Source organism: Hydra vulgaris, chromosome 03 (assembly GCF_038396675.1).
Source record: "Hydra vulgaris chromosome 03, alternate assembly HydraT2T_AEP".
NCBI classification, from domain to species: Eukaryota; Metazoa; Cnidaria; class Hydrozoa; order Anthoathecata; family Hydridae; genus Hydra; species Hydra vulgaris.
This window is the reverse complement of record NC_088922.1, coordinates 40474702-40498510: the sequence shown is the minus strand read 5'-3', so window position 1 is coordinate 40498510 and position 23809 is coordinate 40474702. Positions and strand designations below refer to the sequence as shown.

The 23809-nt window shown below is 25.6% G+C and overlaps 1 protein-coding gene across 1 annotated transcript in view; it reads left to right on the top strand.

Moving 5' to 3' along the window:
* LOC100202633 (major facilitator superfamily domain-containing protein 1) overlaps nucleotides 1–23809 on the top strand; it is a 72991-nt gene that overhangs the window by 33310 nt on the left and 15872 nt on the right. Inside the window, exons 7-12 of the mRNA XM_065793218.1 lie at nucleotides 5013–5035; nucleotides 8219–8304; nucleotides 8402–8474; nucleotides 11541–11623; nucleotides 16271–16303; nucleotides 16390–16490. Of these exons, the coding sequence (XP_065649290.1) occupies nucleotides 5013–5035; nucleotides 8219–8304; nucleotides 8402–8474; nucleotides 11541–11623; nucleotides 16271–16303; nucleotides 16390–16490 (399 nt within the window). The remainder of the gene's footprint in view (nucleotides 1–5012; nucleotides 5036–8218; nucleotides 8305–8401; nucleotides 8475–11540; nucleotides 11624–16270; nucleotides 16304–16389; nucleotides 16491–23809) is intronic.

Here is a 23809-nt window from a genome sequence, read left to right as displayed (position 1 = left end):
AGCTTTTTTGACAAAGCATTTTGTAACTTGTTTAATAGTGTAGTAGTGTAAGTAGATTGAAAAAGGAATCGCCTTGGACAGAATTCGTAAATTGCAGTGTTTGATATCATTAGAAGTGTAATTTTATGTACTTAAAGCAGAAAAAAGTACACAAAAATACTGAGAAAAATTAGTTATACTAGTTTTTACTTTGAGCCACTATCAATAACTATCGACTTGCTTATGAATTTTATGGAGTTTGTAATTATCCTAAATTACACGCTTTGTTAAAAAGTGTTAGTATGCATTTTAGGTACGAAAAGGGAATTTCGTCTATGCATTAAGTCATTTACGTTGTGCCAACTGTTATCACTTGAAATATTTAAATTGTTTTTTGATATAATTTAAGTGGTATTTATTTTAAAAAAAGTTGTAATTAATTAATGTAAAAAGCATTTTCACTGTAATTGTGAAATAATAATTTTTTTGGTAAAAAAAAACAAACATATTGTTAAATAAATTATTTTATACTTAAAACTTTCCAAACTGAGTTAAAGTTGAACTAAATACAATTTTAAGATTTAAGTTTAATTTTTTGAAGAAACTTAAAATATCTTTGGGACTTTTTTACTTAAGAAATAGTTTTTTTCTTTGTATTTGCAAATGAACAATTTATTAGGTAAAAACCCTCTCTTTATCAAAGTTGTGTGAAACCAAAAAATTTCTTTTTTTTTATTTAAGAAAAGGAAAAGCTTTTTAAATGGTATAAATTTAAATTTAATTACAATGCGGTACTTTAAAAAAAAAACATGTAAAAAATGTAAGTTTTGTTAAGTTACTTTAACATGTGTTACACAACAAAATCTTGTAACAAGGGCTAATTGAAATTAGATTTTTTTATTGTTCAATAAAATGGAATAGAAAACATTACATAGAAATTTTTTATATTACAATATTTTTCTTAGCTTGCTTGTTTGTTGGTTTATTTATTTGTGGCGTTGTCTGCATAAAACAAACATTAGTTAGCTATTAAAGCATGTAGAAGAAATTTTTTGCAGAACTTTTAATTATTTCTAAAAAAAGTATTGAATAATATAATTGAAAAATATAGTTTAATAGTAAAACTATTAAATAAATGTTTCTATTTTATATTTATAATTAATTTTTTTTTTCTATATTATATTTATTGCAACACATTTTTATTGTAAACACACATTTAAAGCTTTTCAAAAAACTCTATTTACAAGTAACTTACGCAATTGTAGTAGATCAACGTATCGAACTCGTTCATTTAAAGTTACTAATAATTTATATTAAAATATTTGTATCTAATAAATCTAATAGTTTTCAAACTCTGCTAAAAAATAAAGTGATGTTAAGCTACGACTGAAACAAAAGAGAAGTGAAAGTAGGCGCCTTGCTTAAAAAACTTGAATATCAAAAAAAAATTGGCGGCTAAAACAAAAGAAGGTACAAAATAGGTCATAAAAAATGTTTCTGTCGTTATATGTGTTCCATTCTTCATAATGCATAAATATACTGAAAACTATTTCTATATTCATATTATTCCATATGTGCCATACCATTCAGAGAGTGAACTGTTTTATGGATTCTACATCACTCAAGAAGCATTTTTGGCTCATGAAAGTGAAGTGAAAGAATCTAGCAGATATATGGAGACTTTCAGAGAGTAAGATAGACAGCTGCAGGATACTTTTAATCTAGCATGGGTCTTGAACTACAACATATGACTGTATGGTTATGTGACATATGTCTGATGTAACATGTTATATGATATAACAATATCATATAATCACATATGACTTTGTGACAAATGAATATATGACATATAACTATGATATAATAACCACGCTTTGAGTCATATGACTATGATATAATGTTACAAATTAAGATTTGCCACAATTTGCCGATTTGTGGCAAATCCTAATTTGCTGGTTCAAAAGAACTTTGTCATTGACCAAGCTGTTTGCATCTATACAACAAGAGCTTAAGTAGATGCTAGAAATATTTGTTGGTACCAAATTAATGCTTCAATTAAATGAACTCCAAAGATGGAGTTCATTTAATTGAACCTAAAGCCATCTGATTTTCTGCAAAGTGCAATTTTTAAATAATTAAACAACAACAGTTGCCACTGATTCTGTGCTGGGTCTTGACAGTTCACAAATAGCAAGGATGCACCATCAACAGAGCAGATGTCTACCATTGCAAAAAAATGTTTTCCAACAGCCAAACTTATGTAGCTTTTAGCTAAGTTCAATCATTAGATGGACTATGCATTGAAAAACTAGACTGACAAATATTTTAGGTTCAGGGTTTGAATGATGTTAGAACCATTCACAATTGTACTAAAACAACTGGTGAACCATAAACTTTGGTCAAACTTTATGGTTAATGATTTAAACTTTGGTCAAAACAAAGCTAAACTATAGATTCAGTATCTTTATTATGTTATGATAAAAAAACTTTTCTTACAATTTTCTTAAATAATAGAACATTTAACAAGTATAACTTTTAAATTAAAAACATTCAACTTTAAAACAAACTTAAATTTTAGTATTTAAAATTTAAATTTTAAATATGTTTTGAAATTTTAGCAAAATTGTATCGGTTAAAATGCAACTGTGTTGATTTTCATACCCATAAACTCAGGGAGTATGATAGGAAGTCATGAATTTCTGGTTTAGTGTTATTGTTTATTAGTCATTCTTTATATGTCAGATTTCTTTAATTGAAAAGTGTTGCAGGAGGTTCCATAACTTCTGCAACACTGAAGTCAATGAACTTACACCAGTGGTTAGCATAAAAATTAATGTCCGGAATTTTCTTCAAATTTATTTCCAAACTTTCTTTGTTTATTCTATAAATATAAACTGAAGCCAATTATCACTATTTTAAAAAAACATCTCAACTATAAAAACATTCCTTTGCCTTAGAGTCAGTATTGTTTGAAAACCAAAATTTCGTATCTTGTTGTCATTATCGTTAACCATGGCATCAAGAATATTTCAGGCTTAAACATAATGCATTATTTTTAATGTTTTGCTTTACAATAAGTTTAACATCATTAAAAGGAAGACAATTTATTTGAGCAATACTAGAAAAAATGTTGCTCAGAGAGTCGTGGAACTTTGAAGATTTTTTATTTCGAACCATGCTGAAGTATAAACTTGAACAACAAAGCAGACAAGTTTTTTAAAGATACACATGGTTCATTTTTTATAGTATTTAAACAGAGAAGGTGAATAGCTAAAAAATAACCACTTTGCATGGTTGAGCAGTCCAATTTTATAAGCAGCCCATTTACTCCATTTGTCTTTGATGTCAACTCTATTAGATCTTCTTCTGGAATACTGTCATCTACTAATTGATTTTCAATACGATTAAACAAAACTGGATTTATATCTTGAATATTTTTTATCAACACATTTTTTACCAAGTCCACTGAAGCCTCTTGGTTCAGATGTGTCACGATCAATTTTTTTAAAAAGAGCTTTTAATGAAAGTTCATTTTGATGTAGTGCGCACCCAATAAAGCGAAGTTTTCTTTTTAATAACTCTTCTAGTTTTACCACTAAGCCACTTATTTGTCCAGTATTGGTAGCAGTACTATCAAGAAAATCCACCTGTAGACTTCGAAGACTGTTATAACCTTGTAAAACGTTAAACCTTTCAGTAGGGGGCCATCCATAAAGTACGTACCCAAGTATGGAGGAGTGGGTTTCCTAAAAGCGTACTGCTACAGGCTTAGTTCTTGCCCCCTAGCAAGAACTAAGCCTGTAGCAGTAATAGGAATTGATCTTTGTGTCAAATAATTTCAACTATAATTTATATTTTTCCTTTCATTAGGTCTAACATTGTTATAGAGATGTCAGAACTCGTTCAATTGTATTTGTAATTTTTTTAAACAGTTTTTTCAATTTTTGAGTTTGTATTTTATGGCTGATGATTGCCTACAAGGCATGAAATTTCGAGTCCCATAAATTGTTGTTTTTTCTTCATTTTAGTTATATAATGCTCTGTTTTAAAATTTAAATTAAATTTCTTAATTATTGAGCACTTTTTAACAATCAAGAATTTTGTATTTTAATATAAAATCATTTTATTATTTCAAGTCATGTTTTGACTATATATAGTCATCATCAGTTAAAATATATTTGTTAAAAATGTTTTTAAAATATATAATTGTAAAAATAAACATAATAAAAGCCATAAAATTGAGAGAAAGTTTTGTGAGAAGTTTTGCCAATATAACTGACTCAAATGATTGAACACTACAGAAGGGATAAAAACTCTCTTATTTGTAAGCATCTTCACTTAAAAGAAAAATGTTTTACTAAATATAGTGATGAATGCTTTTTGACTTTAGATCATGCCAATAACAAAATTGAATTAAAAATAAATGAAAGTATTCATATAGGATGGGAAAAACCCAATATGAATAAATAAATAAATCATGTTAAAATGACTCTTACTGTTTGAAATAACTTACCAGTTCTTTTATATATTAAATTAAAATACTTTAATATCTTATTTAAATCTTATTTGACTACATCATATAAATCAAATACAATTATCAAATAAATACTCATTTAGTCTTGAATGCAGGTATTTATATAAAACTAAATACTCACAACTCTCTAGCGCAGATATTTATATAAAATTAAGGATAGAGGTGTCAAAAAAAATATAAAAACTCTTTTAAGCTACTTAAATAAATTCAAAAACAAACAAAAAAACTGTAATAACACATGTTCTATCTTAAAGAGTATAGTTTTCAACCTTATAGTAGAATATGTGATATACCTTTTTGATTTTTTCAACTTTTTTTTTTTTAGTGTATAATAATAATTTTTTGTTTGATATCTTAAATAGTTTTACCTCTTCAGTATTATTACTTAGAGAATTGTTTTTATTTTGACATTTTAAACAGTCTTCCCTCATCAGTACTAATACTTCGAGAATTAATATTATCTTTTTTAAATATTATGTTTTTAATTTTTATTTTGTAGTGCTGGAAACGGATCCTTAACAAGTAGGTTATTGTTTATTATTTTTATTTTCCTGGTCTATTTAAAAATACAAAAGATATTTTTTATAATTTTATGTTATTTACTAATATTATTAGAATTTTTGTTTCAATTAAAGTACTTTTTATATTTTATGAAAATCTTGATGAGCAGTTTCAACAGTTATACTATAGGGCCCCAGTTTGTTTACTATAGGGGGATCTTTTATGACTGAAATCCTTGTGGTGGTTGAAGATGGTGTGAATTTTGGTGTTATGTTTGCACCGGTTATTATTAAGTAACACCTTTTGAAATTTTTTCAGCAAAATTCAGCTGAAGGATGAATCTAAAGTATGCCTTGACAACTTAATTGGAACTTTTGAATGCTTCAAATAAGTGAATGATTTTAGGAACTATGTTTATATCAGTATATTGCTGTAGTGCATCCACATTTTAAAGAAGCTTCCTGCATTCATTTCTCTCTAACTGGCCTTTATGGTATGGGCTCAGCTAAATGTGGAGGGCAGCTGGCCCACTTAACAGTTTCTATCCAAGCAGTTTCAACTTAAGTTTCAACTTTAGCTGTACCTAAATCTTCTATTCCATTGGTGGTTTTTAATTCACTGCAGGTGAAGAAATCACTCAAGCATTGACCTGCTTGTAAAAAATTTGGGCTAAGACATATGCTGCAACACACATTTGGTTCTTTCTCAATGGCGGTTTGCCCTTCAATTTTTTTCTTGCTGCTTTGAACAATTAATTTGGCAGGCTAGTCATCAACACATCATTTCATTTGTTTCAGGTCTCACTTTTATTGACCTAAAATTAAATAAAGAGAGGAGCGCAACTTCTTTCCTTTCTTGTTTTCTGCGTCGAGTAGTTTTGCACAATTTGCAATTGTTGTGGTACCCAAAAATTACTGATATTGATCTTGTTCTTCTACCGTTGACATCTTTCATCTGTTTGAAAGCATTTAGTCTTAAACATTTTTTCAATCAGAACAAACACACAAATTTTCGATTTTCATCATGAATCTTTGCTTGATTGGCATTGTGACAGTTTACTAAATCTAACTTCACTAAATCAAGCGCAGCCTACAAAAGTTAACCTTAGTTTGTATATGATAACAGTCAACTTAACATACTTACAAATACTATTAATTAAAAACTATTAAAATCAAGGAAATATTTACTTAAGTTACAAGAAAATAATTCTTTCCTTATAAGGAAATTATTATTTAAATTAATAACAATTTTTACACTTAATAAGAATTTAGATGAAATCTTATTTGATGACACAAAAAACTACTTTTACTGCTCTTCAAAGAATTATTCTCCTCTTTATACGTCTTTTTCTTTTGATTTTCTCTTTTTCCTCCTCTCTATAATTCTATAATATAATCTTTTTCCTCCTCTCTATATATTCTCCTCTTTATAACGTCTTTTTCTTTTGATTTTCTCTTTTTTGTGCCTCTGCAATTATTTTTATTAAATTTTTACAAATTTTGTAAAATTTGATAAAATTTTTGTTTATTTGATAAAATTTTTATAAATTTTGTTTTTGGATCTCTAAACTTTTTAGCGGTCACTTATCTCAGTTATCTTATCTAAGTTTTTTAGTCAATTATCTCAGTCAATATAAAAAAATATTTGGTTTTTTCACAGTTTTTCTGTTTTAAGAGAAATTTTTTATTTTCTATATAGGTATCCTTAGAAAATCTTTTCAACCTTTTTTAATGCATTTTGACAGTATTTTAGAAATTGCTGAGATTTTTACACTTTGCATAAGCCAAGTCAAACCACACTTTAAATAGCAAATCAATATTTTGGTCTATAAAATCAAAATGGTACATTGGTACAATGGTACATCACTCATGTGAAAATTATGATGACTCATGCAACCATTATTTTGAAAATAGTGACCAAATATCATAGTTATTGGTAACAATTTGAGTTATATTTAGTAAAAAACTAACAAAATATAAAGTAAAATTGCCATAAATCCTTAACCAGTGAACCAATCAGACTGAAATTATATCCAGAGTTTGGTGTGGCCATAAGCTAAATTTTGACCAATTTTTATCAAATTATATAAAGTAATACTCATTCTACAGATGTCTTTATTGATGTATTATGAAGTTTAAATTTCACTCAATTTCAACATTCAAATAAATAAATTTTTAAGTTAATTTTTTTTAATTTAATACATTTTTTTGCGGACGAAATAACATGATTCCAAAATCATCACAACAGCATCACAGGGTACCTTGATGTGTACGCTATCTTTCATTATAAGTGGCACTTTTGGGTTAGCTAGGTTGGTTTTATCAGAATCCATTATAACCCTGCAAACTAAATCCATAAAAACCTATTTATTTTAGGTTGAAGTATCTTTGAAATAAAATAATTTTTGACAAACATGTTCAGACTTTTTTATTGAATTTTTTTTTAAGATTTAAGTTGCTTCAAACTTATTTAATGTTCATGTTTAGAAATTTTATTTTTCATTTTAAAACCATTTTAACATTGTTTTTGTTTTTATAAATACTTTTTAATTTTTTTAATTTTAATTCACCTCCCCAAGGCCAAGAAGGCCACCCTATATATATAACCCTATTTATAACTATATAACTCTAAAACTTGAACCTTGAGTTTTATTTTTACATTGTACTACCAGAGACGTGGTGGGATCTCGGAATCTCTCGCTTTAGGAAGCGAGGGCTCTACCACTACACCACTACTTTGGTGTAATATAATAAGTAAAAGAAAAATATGCAACAAAAATTAATTATGTAATAAATTTCAATATGTAAAATTTGAAATAATAGAACACTGATGACAGCTAATTCTAGGCAACATTATTTAATGGTTACTTGTGAAAAAGGTTGTTATTACAAATTACTTGCAAGTTACAAAAGAAATAAATTGTAAGTTGAATATTTTAAGAATAAGATAGTTATAGAATATAAAAGAATATTCAACTTAATTCCGAATGATGGTGAAATGAATTGCAATCATTCTGCAAACAATTTCAAAAGCTACAACCAAAATAATATAATTATTAGTTATGATTATAATTAATGTTATGATAAAAATGACCCTTTAAAGTTGAATTTTTGTTACGAAAATTTGACTCATTAATAAAAAGAGGTAAGTAAAACAACAGAACTTTCAATAAAGTAATGATCTTTGTAAAAAAATTTTCCTTAGTTGCTCAGAGCAAAATATCAGCATTTTGGTTTGAAGGTAAAGAGTTAGCTTTTGCTTTTGGTTGCACATTATCATTTTCAAGGCTGGTAATTATTTTATGACTTCACTACAAAAAAATATTGTTTTGCTTTTTTCTAAATATTTATTTGTTTTATATTTACAGTGTATTTTTTAAATATTTAGGGTAGTGTTTTTAATTTTCTGTTCACTGAATCTTTTGCAGTAAATCAGGGTTTAAAATGGACATTATGGGGAGGTAAGAGATTTTTATTATATTATTTTTATTGAAGAATTACAAGCAATAAAGTAGAAGTGCAGACTTGAACACAAACAAAAAAAGAATAATAAAAAGACATTTTTTGCTTTTATTACAAGCAAAAAGTAGATATTATTGGGATATGAAGAACTTTTAATACAGCAAAAAAAGAAATTTTTTGCTTTAAGTTTGCTGTAAGAAAGTTCTTCGTATCTTATGTCTATATTATCTGCCAAAACCCTCATTCAGTGTATGTAGTAAAGCTCCCAAGCTCCCTATTTCATTATGATATCATTAATGACATTTTATGCAAAGCTAAGTACTCAAAGATTTTTGTTTGTATATATATGTATATTTATATATGTGTATATATGTATATATATAATATATATACATATATATATATATATATATATATATATATATATATATATATATATATATATATATATATACATAAATATTATTATAAAGCCCTCAGAATTAGGGTTGGGATTCAGCAATGCCGATCTTATTGTTTTTAAGGTAGGCAAAAAAATGCTGACCTCATTTCTATATTTTATGGTAACCTTTTTTTCTCAATTTTTTCTACCGACCTGATGCTGACCTCTAACAGTTTGAGGTTGGCAATTTATTGCTGATGTCATTCTTCCTAATTTGTAATACATACATATATATATGTGTATATATATATATATATATATATATATATATATATATATATATATATATATATATATATATATATATATATATATATATATATATTAGACCAGTTCAAAAAAAATATTTTTTGATAATTAAGTGGGTAGATGTTTAAATGTTGTTAACTGATGGAAAAAAAGTAAATCATTAAAGTTTCAAAGCATTATTCCAATATTTAGTAACAGCTCAATTAAGTTTACTTTTCAATCGGGTCCTAAAATTAAAAAAAAAAATTTCCTTAAAAGTAGGTCAACCTGGTACTCAAAAAAAGTAAAATAATATATAAATTTCAAAAATAATAATTTTTTTATAAAAAATAAATTAAAAAATTTTAATTTTTATTAAAAACTTGTAAATATGTACTTTTTTTATTTCTAGTTAAAAAACCATAGTTTTTGTGCAATTAAATCTAAAATAATAATTGTAGTATGAAATTATCTTTTTTTTTTTAATTTTTAAATAATTTCACTACTTTTAAGACCCAACATGACATACTTTTGAAAAAACTTCTTTTTTCAAAATAATAGGGACCTGTTAAATAGTAAAGTTAATTGAGCTGTCCTTAAAACACATTATTTAACTTTGCAATTTTGAACTAGTTTTCCTGACCACAAACCACATCAAATCAAAGGGTAGTTTCAAAAATTATTTTTTTTATATACAATTTTGAAATGGTCTAATATATATATATATATATATGTATATATTATATATATATATATATATATATATATATATATATATATATATATATATATATATATATATATTATAAAATTTTTTTTTTCACTAAACACCAAACATGTACATCTACTATAGTGTATATAGATTATATAGCATATATACATTTGATAAATTGTTTGCTGACATGTGGTTTTTCGGAATAAGAAGAAAAAAAAGAATAATAAAAAATTGATTACCGTCTCTATCCAAACCCTTAATCCATATAGCAGTACTTCCCTACATTTTCTCCCTAGATGTATGTGCTGATTCCCTTAAAGCTCCCTATTTCATTATGACGTCACATTGCTTAGCTTAGAACATAATGTTATGTGTGTGTGTGTGTGTGTGTGTGTGTGTGTGTGTGTGTGTGTGTGTGTGTGTGTGTGTGTGTGTGTGTGTGTGTGTGTGTGTGTGTGTGTAGCGATGATCAAAAGTTTGGAACATTGTATAAAAAAAAAACATAATTTTTGTTAAATTATTCATTTATTTTATTAAAATATGTTTATAATCATGATCAAAATATAATCAAAATATGTTTGCAAATGTTGATAATTAATGAAAAGAATAGCTATAAAATATTAGTAGATTAGTAGAATTTAATACTTGGTATGGTGTCCTAAGCTTTCAAACAATTAGCTAAATGGTTAGGAATAGAGTAAACATTCTTAAATATTCAGAAAGCATAAGATGAATCTATTAAGCTTATGTTTTTGGCCTAATTTTCTCTCCTAAATCATAAAAAAATAAGGGTCTCAATTTCTGGACTTCAATTTTATGATGATTATTGCAATTTTCAATAGGGTCAAGGTTGGATGAATTACCAATCCAGGAACCAATGGCCTCAATCCCATTTTTATGTAAACAACTGCCCACAAATTTGACCTAGTTACAGGATGCTCCATCATGTTGAAATTTGTAGCTATTTGTGATGTTCATGAATGTTTGAAGTTTTTTTTGAAGTATTCTAAGGTAAATGTGGCTATTTATTGTAGTGTTAGAATGCATACTCCATAAGCCATTATTTTGATTGGCACTCATCATGATTTTAGATCAATATTTTACAGTCAAAAACAAATATTGGGTGTTGTATTAATGGCATTTTTTTTGAGAAAAAAAAGGTTTTTCTAAAAAAAATGGCTCTTTAAATGAAATTGTTTGCAAAAACCTTTTCTAATTGTCACAACACTTGGTGCAAACTAGTGGGTGTACTTATAGATAATATTTTAGATACACTTTTGTATAAAGAAGGGGTATTATATTTTCCGGATATTTCGAGAATGCAGGAAATTTTTCTTAACTTTTTTTCATGCAAAATACCTTGTTGTTAATTCATTAGTTTTTTCTATAAATAATAATTTAAATTTTTGCTAAAGTAACAACAAACAATGACTAAAAAAAATTTAGTGGTGTAAAATGGTAAAAAAAACCATGTCCATAGTATTATTACTCTAATTTTTGAATGTAAAAATATACATATATATATATATATATATATATATATATATATATATATATATATATATATATATATATATATATATATATATATATGTGTTTGTATATATATATATATATATATATATATATATATATATATATATATATATATATATATATTTATATATGTTTTTACTTAAGGTTCTTTTTTGTGTGTGTTTGGGTGGTTCAGTGCCATAATAATATTTATACTCGACAGAAATGGACAGAGACAGCTTATTCAGGTTGTTTTTTTTTTTTTTTTTAATTAAATTTTTAAATATTGTTCAGATAAGATTGTCACAAATATTTTATTTACTTTTGAGTTTCTAAATTTTTTATTAAAATTATTTAGTTTTAACACTGCGGGCACAGGTGTTATTGTTGTTTTGAGGACTGCAATCTATCAGCCAGATAGGTGATAGTACTTATGTTAAAAGTATATACACTTATATTTTAACTATTTTAAATTAATATTAGCTGCAATTTTTTTCTACCTCCTCACAGGTTATATGATGTTTTTTTCATCTCATTTATAAAGAACACTTTTGAAAATTGCCACTATGTATAATAAGATTATACACTACTATGTATTTAGACATCCACACTTCTTTACATAAATATAATATCATAACTTGTAAATAAATAACATATCATAACAACTCATGACATAGATATCATATGTAATTTAAAAAATAGTCAAAACTTTAATAAACTGGCATCAAAAAAATAACAGTTTTTAGTCATTATTTTATGCAAGAATATTTTATTATAATTTTTAATATATAAATTGAACATTTGTTTATTATATACAATAAGGTTTTATGTATTAAAATTATAGTGATGTAATAATTGTTTACATAATAATTTATGCAATATTTGTAATTTTGATGGCAATTGTCATTTTATTTAATTGTAGAAATAATTTGGTGTTTTTTGTAGATATATTAATTTTTTTGTGTTTTCACTATTTTATTTGCAATAAATGTGATAGGGATGATAATTTGATGCTTAGTTTCCTGGCTTTAATCATAATTTGTTATTAATCAAGTAATTGGTAAAACAAATCATAGTAATTCACTAAATATACAGTTATTTTTTGCGAAAAATTAGAAAAAAGCCTTAAAAAGATTTGCACTATTATTTCTTATTTTTTACATATTTCTAAATCTTACAAGCTGCAAAGAAAGATGAAAGCATGATGTCATCTATTTAACCTGTGCACTATTTAACCTATGCACTATTTAACCTGTGTAGAGTTTTACATTAAATTAAATTTTAAACATCAAATTCAAATTAAAAAAAAATCTTATTTATATGTAGAAAAAGAATGGGTAGAAATGATAGAACTTAAAAAATTAAAAGTGATCCTGTACCAAGTTACATCTAGAAATTATCATATAGAAAAATTTTCAAATGCTGCAAAAAAATATCAACAAATTAAAAGTAAACCCTTTTGCTGTGTTTGTGTTGTGCCATATGTGATTAAATATATCATAATCCATATATACCAGATTATATAGATGTTCTTTAAAGAAAGAAAAAAAGCTAAACTAGAAAGTCACCCAATAAAAGCAAACAACAGAAATAATCAAAACCCATACAATAGACATGAGTAGACTAATGAGAGCAAAATGATTTCTTAATGTGAGGCAAGATGAAGCCTAAAAGTATGCATATAGAGTTTATAAATTGTATATATATTAAGAAGTTTTTCATTGCAATTCTATTTTCTTCATTTGACGACAGTCCAATTAGTTTTTTAGTTTCTACTTAATTTATTTTATCTGACCTTGCTTAGTTAGTTTGTCATGGTTTGCAATATACAGTAGGGTGGCTCTTAAAACAACATTTTTGAAAAAAACCTGTTCTGACCCCTTTACTTTGTTCTATATAATACTAAAACACTGGGTTTAAAATTTTTTTGAACAAAAAATTATTTTAGGGGTAGCTCAAGACCCTTAAAAATTTGACTGGTCCCTAAAATTTTGAAAATAAAAGTTCTTCTAAAGTATGTCAACCTGGTACTCAAAAGAAGCGAAATTATATAAAAACTTTAAAAACAATAATCAATTTACAAAAAAATAACTTTTTTCTTAAATAAATTCATAAAAACTATTGTTTTTAAGCTGAAAATAAAAAAAGTCATTATTTTCAAGTTTTAAGAAAATAGTTTTTTTAAACATGCTTTTTTTGTAAAGTGATTACTGTTTTTGAAGTTTTTATATAATTTCGCTTCTTTTGAGTACCAGGTTGACATACTTTAGAAGAACTTTTATTTTCAAAATTTTAGGGACCAGTCAAATTTTTAAGGGTCTTGAGCTACCCCTAAAATAATTTTTTGTTCAAAAAAATTTTAAACCCAGTGTTTTAGTATTATATAGAACAAAGTAAAGGGGTCAGAACAGGTTTTTTTCAAAAATGTTGTTTTAAGAGCCACCCTAATATACAGTCTTCACTAATGCTCTTATGGTTGTTCTTTCAACAATTTTGTTCTCAACCTAATGGTTTTCAGTGGTTATAAGCTATTAGTAAATATCACACGAATTGCCTTATCTGTTCATTTTCTAAGCATATTGAGTTATATTCTCTTCCTACTGAGTTAGTATTTTTTCTTTTTAATCTTTTGCTAATCATTTGATTGTGCTCTGAGTCTGTTTCTTGTGAAAGGAGTTGTTTACACTTATCAGGTAAGATCAATATTTCTCATACTATTGGATTAACCACATCCCATGCTGAATTTTTGTACACAAACCATTTTACCATTCTGACGTTTGGGCATGTTCTTATTATTTTTATAAGACATATTGCAACTATAGTAGGAGTAGTAAGTTACTTTTAAATAGTATTTTCTAAATACTATTTTCTATCTGCTTTATGCTATTTTTAAGCATATTTCGTATGTTTATTTTATATTTGTGCGCACAAACATGTGTATATGTATGTCTCTATTTATATGTAATCATGTGTGGTTTATATATCTGGGTATCGGTTTCTTTATTCATAGCCATACCACTTGCATTCCTTACCACCTCTACCAACTCTAAAAATGTTTGAGCTGGACCTTTGAGCTAACCCTAACCCTGACCCTAACCCTGCTGGGTTTATATTTACAGTAATTCTTTTATACATACATTGTTATATGAGTGAGACTTATAAATTTATATATAATACAGAAAGCTGAGAGGATTACAGTTTTTTTAAATAATAACAAAAAAAATTACAAATTAATAACTTAGTCTGTAGAAGCACCATGGCAGAGCAGCTAAGTGCTACTATTAAAAAGGAAGACTAATCCAAATGATATAAGTTTAGTTATTTATATATGATTTAAATTGTTATTTGTTAGTTTTTTTATTTATAGCTTAATATTGATTGATTTCTATAATTTTTTTTTTTCAAAAAAAAACTGTGCAGTTTATAAAAGTTACTAAATGTTTATGTCATTTTTATTTTTGTTCTAGATCTAAAACTAGGTTTTATCTTAGATTAATTTTACTTTTTTGTGTGTTTAATGTGTGTGTTTGAAAGATAATCTATTTTATTTTATGATTGATTTTATTTGATGGATATTATAATTTGACAATTTTAATGAAAATAAGTTAATTTAAGTTTGTTTTTCTGAAATAAATTATGTTTCATAAAATTTATAAACCCAAAAAATCAAACATTACTTGTTTCAACAATTTTGCTAACTTTTTTATCGATATACAACATGTCAGTATTGAATATCATTAGAATAAAAAAATCAAATTTTTATTATTAAACTCTTTCATTAGTACACTTTTATTAGTATGAGTAAATATAAAATTATTAATATCTAAAAAGAAAAAAAACATTTAATGTAATTTTAATTAAAAGTTAAATCTCAAAAGTTTCCATAATGAAAAATTAAAGTATAAAAAAAAAAGACTTTTCATATTTGTTATTGATGTCATTTTTAGTTGAAATGGTACAGTCATTGATGTTGTAACATTACAGTCTACTTTTTCCTGATTTTTTAACTACTTTTTTTCTATGCTATTTGACAATAATTGACAAAAGATGGTAAAAAACTAGGTATAAAACTAGTTTATGGAAGTTTTATTACAACCCTCTTTTAACCATTTAACTTTAAAACACAAACTTTGACAAATGAGTGTGAACAACTGTGCAGTGAAATAAACAGAGCTCGATACTACCTGGAATGTCAGAAGGATTGAGTCAGCATCTTATTTACAAAGTATGCACTCTACCACTATCAAGTGTATCACAAGTTTATTTACTAGATAAGTTATATGACGCTTGTTTTTATTTAATACATTAGTTATTCAGAAAAGTTTTATTTAATCTAATAAAATATAAAAACCTTTGTTAAGTATACTATCTCTTAATGTTAGCAGATTTTTGTATGGTTTAGTTTTTAGATCATTAAGTTTGGTGGAAACACGACAAACAGATTCAAAGCCAATGCCTATATAAATATGTTAATATTTATATAGCTCTGCAAAGCTAAGTTGACAAAATTTTTAAACTTTGTCAAAAAATACTTTTGCACGGCATCTGCAATAAAAAAATAATTCTAAAAACTTTTTTTTTTGTTGACCTGAAGTATAAGAATACTAAATAGTTTTGTTTAAAAAGGACTGCCACACAACAAGTTAAAAGTTGAAAGTTAATGAATAAAGATTTACTTTTTATAGCTTTAAAAAATCATAATTTTTTCAACAACAACAAAAAAAATAATTAAAAAAATTATTTATATATAAAACATATTATTTATAATAAAATATCTCATTGTTTTTTTATATTTAAAGTTTTCACACTTAAGTTAGTGCACTTAAATTTCTATGTTTTGAAAAATTTTGCTAGTACAAAAAAATTAAATGATTATTTGTATATTATTTATATAGGAACGACCTACAAAGGTTACAGCCAGAAAAATGGTGATTATAAGTTTGTGTTTTTTCTTTAAAGTAAGTTATCTAAACAATAAGATAATTTTGTTTGTTTTCATATTGCATTTTTAAAGCGACTTGGTGACATCCGCAACTTAAACATTCAGTTTTGGTTTCTTGCTGTTACAACTATGTTCTTTTACAACACTGTATTTCCTTTTATTGCTGATGCAAGGTACTTTTTATTGCTTATACTTTTTTTGTAATTGTTATTTATTTTTTGGTATGTAAATTTTTTGAATGAGGGAAGATTAAAGAACACTAGAATTGAGTAGATTTGTTTGAACAAAATATAATTTAATTTTTCCAGAAAGAAATAATGTTTAATAAAAGCACAGTATTAAATATATTTATTTAAATACAAGTATTAATATAGTCAAACAAACAAAAGAAAAAATTTCACATTAATTTTCAGTAAACAGTGAAAAAAAATTGTCTCAAAAACATTATTGTTTTTGTATAAATGTAATTAATGTAGTTTATCTTTTTACCATTGCCAATGTTTCAAGTAGAAGCTTAGCAGTAGCATTGTATAATAGTACAACATAACAATCTTTAGGGTGAAATAAAAACATAAGGTACTCCTTGATAGTCAAACTAATAAAGAAATACCACGAGTTTACGATTGGTCGAAAACAGTTTTTAGACAAAATATTGTTTTAAATAATAAAAAATTTCTTTAAGAAAATTATTTCTAGGGGTACCTTAAGTCACTTAAACATCAGACAGGTCATTAATATCATCCAAGGCTTACTAAAATAACAGGCCTCCTTATCGCGCAGCAGCTCAAAAAATATGGAGGCCAATGTTTTTTGTTTTGATTCTCAAAACAAAAAACATTGATACAAAAACGTTTATAAAACAGAAATGATAGTTTTGAAAAATACAGTTCAAAAAAACTGACTTTAACAAATGGTAATAAAATCTTATTTATTTATGTACATTAAATTATTGTAAATTACCAATTTTTAAACAAAATATCATCTAAATGTAAAACACAAACTTTGTATAGTATATTTATTAACGAAAGTTAACATAGTAGTTTAAACCTTTAACTTTGGTTTCCATGTCTGGTGCAGGTGAATGCATATAGCAATAATTGTTAAATAAAATATTGTAAGAATATGACAATGGTTAGGATTTCGCCAAAATTACAAAAAGTAATTTTGGTGAAATCGTAAGTACATGCAATATCCATAAAAAAACAGGACAGAATATCTACAAAAATTTGATGTGCTAATATAATTATAAAATGTAACTCAAGAATACCCATTCACAATATGTATTGATGGGTATTTTTAGGCCACCACGGTCTAAGGCAGATATAAAATTTCCTTTGGTACTATATTGCAAAAAAGTGTCATCTTCATTGCCTTTTCTAGAAACATATCCAGCTATGTAAACTAATGATGACTTAATATCAAATGGAAGTTGATCTAAAAGTTCATGTAAACGATTAAACATCTCACACTCATCCTCTGAAAGTTTATAAAATAAGTTGTCACAGGCATGGCCAGATGAAATGGCAGCACTTGAAATGTTAATAACTTACTGAAGAACTAGTTTAGTTTTGCTGATATTCCACTTTTCAATTACTTATTGTGTATTTATAAAATAAGTTATGAGAATTGTTTAACAAATGTTTATTTAATTCAACTAAACCGTTACATGTTTCATGTTTTACATTTTGTTTTACATGTTTGATATTTTTTCAACTAAATGTTCGCTTGCATCGTTTTATATAATGCATGGTTAAACTTTTAATTCTCTTTCCTTGAATCATTGTTGACTTGAGCTTTCCAGAAAACTCAATTAAATCATTAACTCATTAATCGTCAACTAATGATATGGGATCTCGTAAGTGGTCTTTCAAGTGGATTCCTTCAGATGGACTTTTTACTATTTTCCAAAACTGAACCACCTTAGTTAAGAAAATAATATTTCCATCAATATCATCATCTTTCATACCTTGATGACACTTTAATGCATTTATAGTCTCTTCACAAAATACTTTCAAACATGTATTAACGTTTTGTCTCTCAATCAGTCTTGGGTTAGCAGCAACATAAGTCAGCTTAGACATTTTAACCAGCTCACCACCTTCCAACTTTTGAAGCTTTTTAATGTGATCCCATTTAGCAGTATAGGTTTTTCCACTATAACTAAACTCAATTTCACCAGACTTCTCAGTTATCCAATTATTTTCGAATACACTTTAATAAATGCACAAAATCAAAAAGTAAAAAAAAGCCATCAGTTGTTAACCATGGATACAAGCAGTCAAATCGTTTGAAAAATGCTTGATTTACTCTATTATTATCATTAATTATAGCAATAACTTTTTCATTTGCGTAGTTAATTTGGTCGACTAGGATAATAGTTTGATCATATACAAAATTTGAGTCTAAATTATTTACTGGTAACATTTTAATTGAAAATTTTGGTCCCTCATAAAAACATGCAACCATGAAAGCCAATATAGTTTTTTCAAAATTTAATTTATCATTTACTACTTTACCAAACAACTGTCCCCCATGATAAGTTAGCATAGATTTAGCATAAACTTCTAGTGATTGTACAGACTATTGTTGAGTTTTGAAAAAATACTACAAATAAAAGCATTATCATTAACGTTTGAAACTTTTGAAGTTATACGAGTTAGGGTAGTAATACTAGGAAGTTGAAAAACTTTACTGATTATATAAGCTGCATGACCGTGCAAAGTACTCAAAAGTTTGAATAATAACTTCAGGTAAATATTTTTGCTCAAGAATATTACTTGAGTTCATATCACTCATGCATGTAAAATGGTTTTCTTTTCTGACTTTTCAAAGGATGTCAAATATCGTAATGCCTCATGAACTTGTGACATTTAAACTTATGAATACGATTTTTAACTAATGACGTAATTGTGCATCTAATTACAGCATGATAGGCTTCATATGACATTCATTAAATACTATTAAACAAAATTTATTAATACCAGAATTGTTTTCATGTTCTTTTAATTGAATACAACATCTATTCAAACAAGTATAATAAAATATTGAATCATTTAGTCTTCCTTGAGATAACGAATTGCAAAAAATTTCAAATGAGTCAATGTTGTCAAGCTCTATGAATTTTGAAAGTTCATCTTCTTTAACTGATCTTACAGATCTTTCAGCTTTTGTTGTTCTTTTTTTTGCTTGTGGAGGAGTTGGCACTAAACTCTTGGGTAATAATTCAAATACACTAGGTGGATCTTGAGGTCTTTCTCTTCTTTTTACTTTAATAACTTGGAAGTTTGATGGAAAATGTTTTGCACAAACCAATGTGTCATAACTGTCTGGTAAGTTCTCTTTTAGTCCATAATCCATCTCTGGCGCTCTTTAGAATTTCTTGGTAATCTGAAAGTAGTTGTCTTTACTGAGTCATAGTTAGAAATACAACCAGTAACAACATTTTTTGGGCATTTTTAAGTCTTGATATGGATACAATTTTCTCTTAGTCTTAGTAACTTTTGCCGCTATCTACATTAGTCTCCACATTTTTCAAGCCGTTGCGCGATGAGGAGGCCTGTTATTTTAGCACGCCCTGATATCATCCAAAAAAAGGGTTCTTCCAAAGTATGTTAGCCTGAGTTTTAAAAAAGGCTAAGTTATGTAAAACTTTCAAAAGTAATAGTGGAAAGGTGCTTATGATGGTGTACTTAACTTTAATGTATCAAAAATTTATATTCTAAATACTTTAAAAAAAAATTTTGTTATAGGTGCCTTCCCTATAAGATGTAAAATAATAATACCATTCAGAATTTTTAGCAGTTTTGCATTTTTATAAGTTATTACCAATAAAATAGTAGTAAAAAGTACTAAAATGCTATTACAGGCAACCAACTGCTCCTATAATGGCATACTTTAAATAAATTAGCCCAAAAAATTATGTTTGTTATTAATAATAACACAGCATATCATTAAAATATCTATTAACATAGTATTGTATAAAGCCTTTGTTTGACCCCTTCTCTGATATGCAGCACCAATCTGGAATTCATGAAAGAAATACAATGTATCAGCTAATTAATTAATTAATATTTTAACACTAGAAACTTTGTAAGTTAAAAGGAGATTTAATAAAGTGCTTTAAAATAGTCCATGGTTTAATACAAGTTTGAATGGTGTACATCTACATCAAAAATTATAGTAAAATCTGAAGAGTTGATGGAACTATCTGCATCCAGAAGAAATCCCATTTGATTCAAAAAGGAATTAATAAAAGAATGTTGTCCATTAAAAAAGAATTTTATTCCTAATAGAATAGCCACTTTATGGAGTTGTCTTCCTCCATCTATAGTGCTATCTACATCAGTGAAGGTATTTAAAAACAATCGGACAAATTTATTAAAAGAGAACATTAAGTTACCGGCTAATATTTGATATAGTTTTCGCAAATGACGGATGTGTTTTTTAAGGTGAAATGAAAAAACTATAAACTTGAGTAAAGAAGAACAAAGAAAAAACGACTAAAAAAAACAAAAAAAAAAACAAACATAGTAGAGAAAAAGGAGAAGTTTATAAAAATAAAAATCACTTTTCACAAAGAATAATTTTTTTTCTTTTTGTGATCACTATTCATTTCAACATTTTTTTTTTTTTACTTTTTTTACTACTATTCTTGCTGTTTTTATCTGTTTACTTAATTTTTTAGTTTCTTTTTTTTAGTTATTATTGGTGTAGTTATTGATTAAATTTGTTAATTTATCTTATTTTTTATAAGTTTATTCTTTGTTTAGTATTTGTTTGTGGTTTTTTGTTTATATTTTGTTAATATTATTTGTTATTCGTTTTAAGTGATATATCATATTGTTATATTACTTATATAGTTTTCATTTTGATTATAAATGTTATAAGTATTAATTAATCATCAGTTTCTTTTTAATAACTGCTTTTTATCTCACAGTAGGTTGTTACTTTATGTTAGTTTTTAACTGTTTGTAACTTTTCCTATCTGTGTATATAATATTTAGTTTTTGTTTAGAAATCTGATAATTATTTATTTTTATTACAATTTATTATTTTTATTATCGGTGTTCATAGTTTTTCATTATTACCATAATTATTATTACCATTATTATTCTTATCATTATCATTGTAATTTTATTGCTATTAATATTATTATTATTATTATTTGTATTACTATTATTATTTGATATCATTTTGATCAGGTTTTTACTTTAAATTAGTTTCAAACTATTTTTAAATATCCTTGGTTGTTAGACTTTAGTCAGAAGTATATAGTGATGATGATGATGATGATGATGATGATGATGATGATGATGGTGATGATGATGATGATGATGATGATGGTGATGATGATGATGATGATGATGATGATGATGATGATGATGATGATGATGATGATGATGATGATGATGATGATGATGATGATGATGATGATGATGATGATGATGATGATGATGATGATGATGATGATGATGATGATGATGATGATGATGATGATGATGATGATGATGATGATGATGATGATGATGATGATGATGATGATGATGATGATGATGATGATGGTATCAAGTGCTTATTGCACATTCTTTAATATTATAAACATTAATATTTTTGTTTTTAAATTATTTTAATTGGTTAAATTTCAGCGATAGTTGTTATTTTTAGTAGTAACTTTTATATATAAATATATATATATATATATATTAGTTATTATTATTTTTATTTGCTGATGTTGCACTTTTTAAATATCTATTTTTTAAATAGCTAAATAGAATAGGAACCTGAAGATGTGTTAGAAATTTGTATCTGGATGTTGCCCTAACCATGTCTGAATCTCTTGACCATAATATATCTGTAATGAACTAAAAAATCCCGCACCCAGTGGTTGGACATGGTGTGTATGGAAAAAAAAATGACAGCTATTTTTTGTGTGTGTATTTGAAAGCTATATATATATATATATATATATATATATATATATATATATATATATATATATATATTTATATATATACATATGTATATATATATATATATATATATATATATATATTTATATATATATATATATTTATATATATATATATATATATATTTATAAATATATATATATATATATATATTTATATATATATATAGTTATATATATATATATATATATATATATATATATATATATATATATATATATATATATATATATATATATATTTCTAATTTATAAGAAAATCATAATCTTAAAATAATATAAAGAGTTTAAAACAATAACACCACTTTATGTTTGTTGATTATAAAATTTGTGCAAAAGATACTTGTTTTTGCTAAAACTAATGAAATGCATGTATTTGCATGTAGATCTAATCATTTTTGGATCAAAACCAATATTTATAGATAGTATATTATCATAAGCGCCATGCTATCACACGTATCTTTCTCCTAATCTTATTTTATAAAAATATTTATTTTAAGAATTCCAAAAAAAGATTTTTTAAAAAACTGCAAAAAAGTTTATTTCTTTATTATATTTTAAAAAACCATTTAAATAATAATCTTTATAAAAAATAACTATTTGTTTTAAATTTTTTATATTATTTTGCTTCTTTTGAGACTTGTGAACAAAGTCTTTTGCTGTTGCAATGCATTTGATGAATAAAATTGTCCAGTTCAATAATTCGCGCTCGTAATACTGAAATACCTTATCAACAAGCGCCATTATGCGCGCTCGGCATCAAGTCTTCGAGAGCGATATTCAGAGTTGGAAATTGGTTGCCATGGGGCCATCCATAAATTATGTATACAAGTACGGGGATGGGGTCACTCAAAAGCGTACCAATGCATACAAGGAAAAGGGTGGACAATTTTTTGTTTGAATTTTTTTCATGTGAAGGCCGGGAAATCAGACAAAAAAGCTTTGGTCTTTTATTTAATGTAATAATTGTCTATCTACCAGAAAAAATGTTATTAAAAACAATGAAATATTGCCATTTACTAAAAAATGACTACATAACTTTTTGGAGTTGAATTAACATGCAGACATTTGAAACAACAGAAACGTTTTTAATTTAATTTTAAAAAATAATATTTGAAAAAAAAACTTTCTTTCATTTACAAAAGATGTGTGAAAAATTAAAAACAATAAAACAAAAAAATCCTGTATTTTTACAAAATTAAAATTTTTGATTTTTTAAAATTCAATCAAGTTTTAATTTTTTAATTTAAGTTTTCTATTCTATTTGGGACAGATGTTTTGAAAGTAGTAAACATTCCATTCTATCTGTTGGCAATTATGACTTCATAACTTTTTATTCATTGTTTGTACAAAATAGAAAACTGCTTTCTAATTTAAACTGAATGCGCCATTTAAATATTATCATGTGAATAATATTTTATACACTTGATTACATACTTAAATATATAATGAACTAATATAATATATATTTGTGTAAGTATATATATACTTATACAAATATAATTTAATAAAAAAAAAATTTGA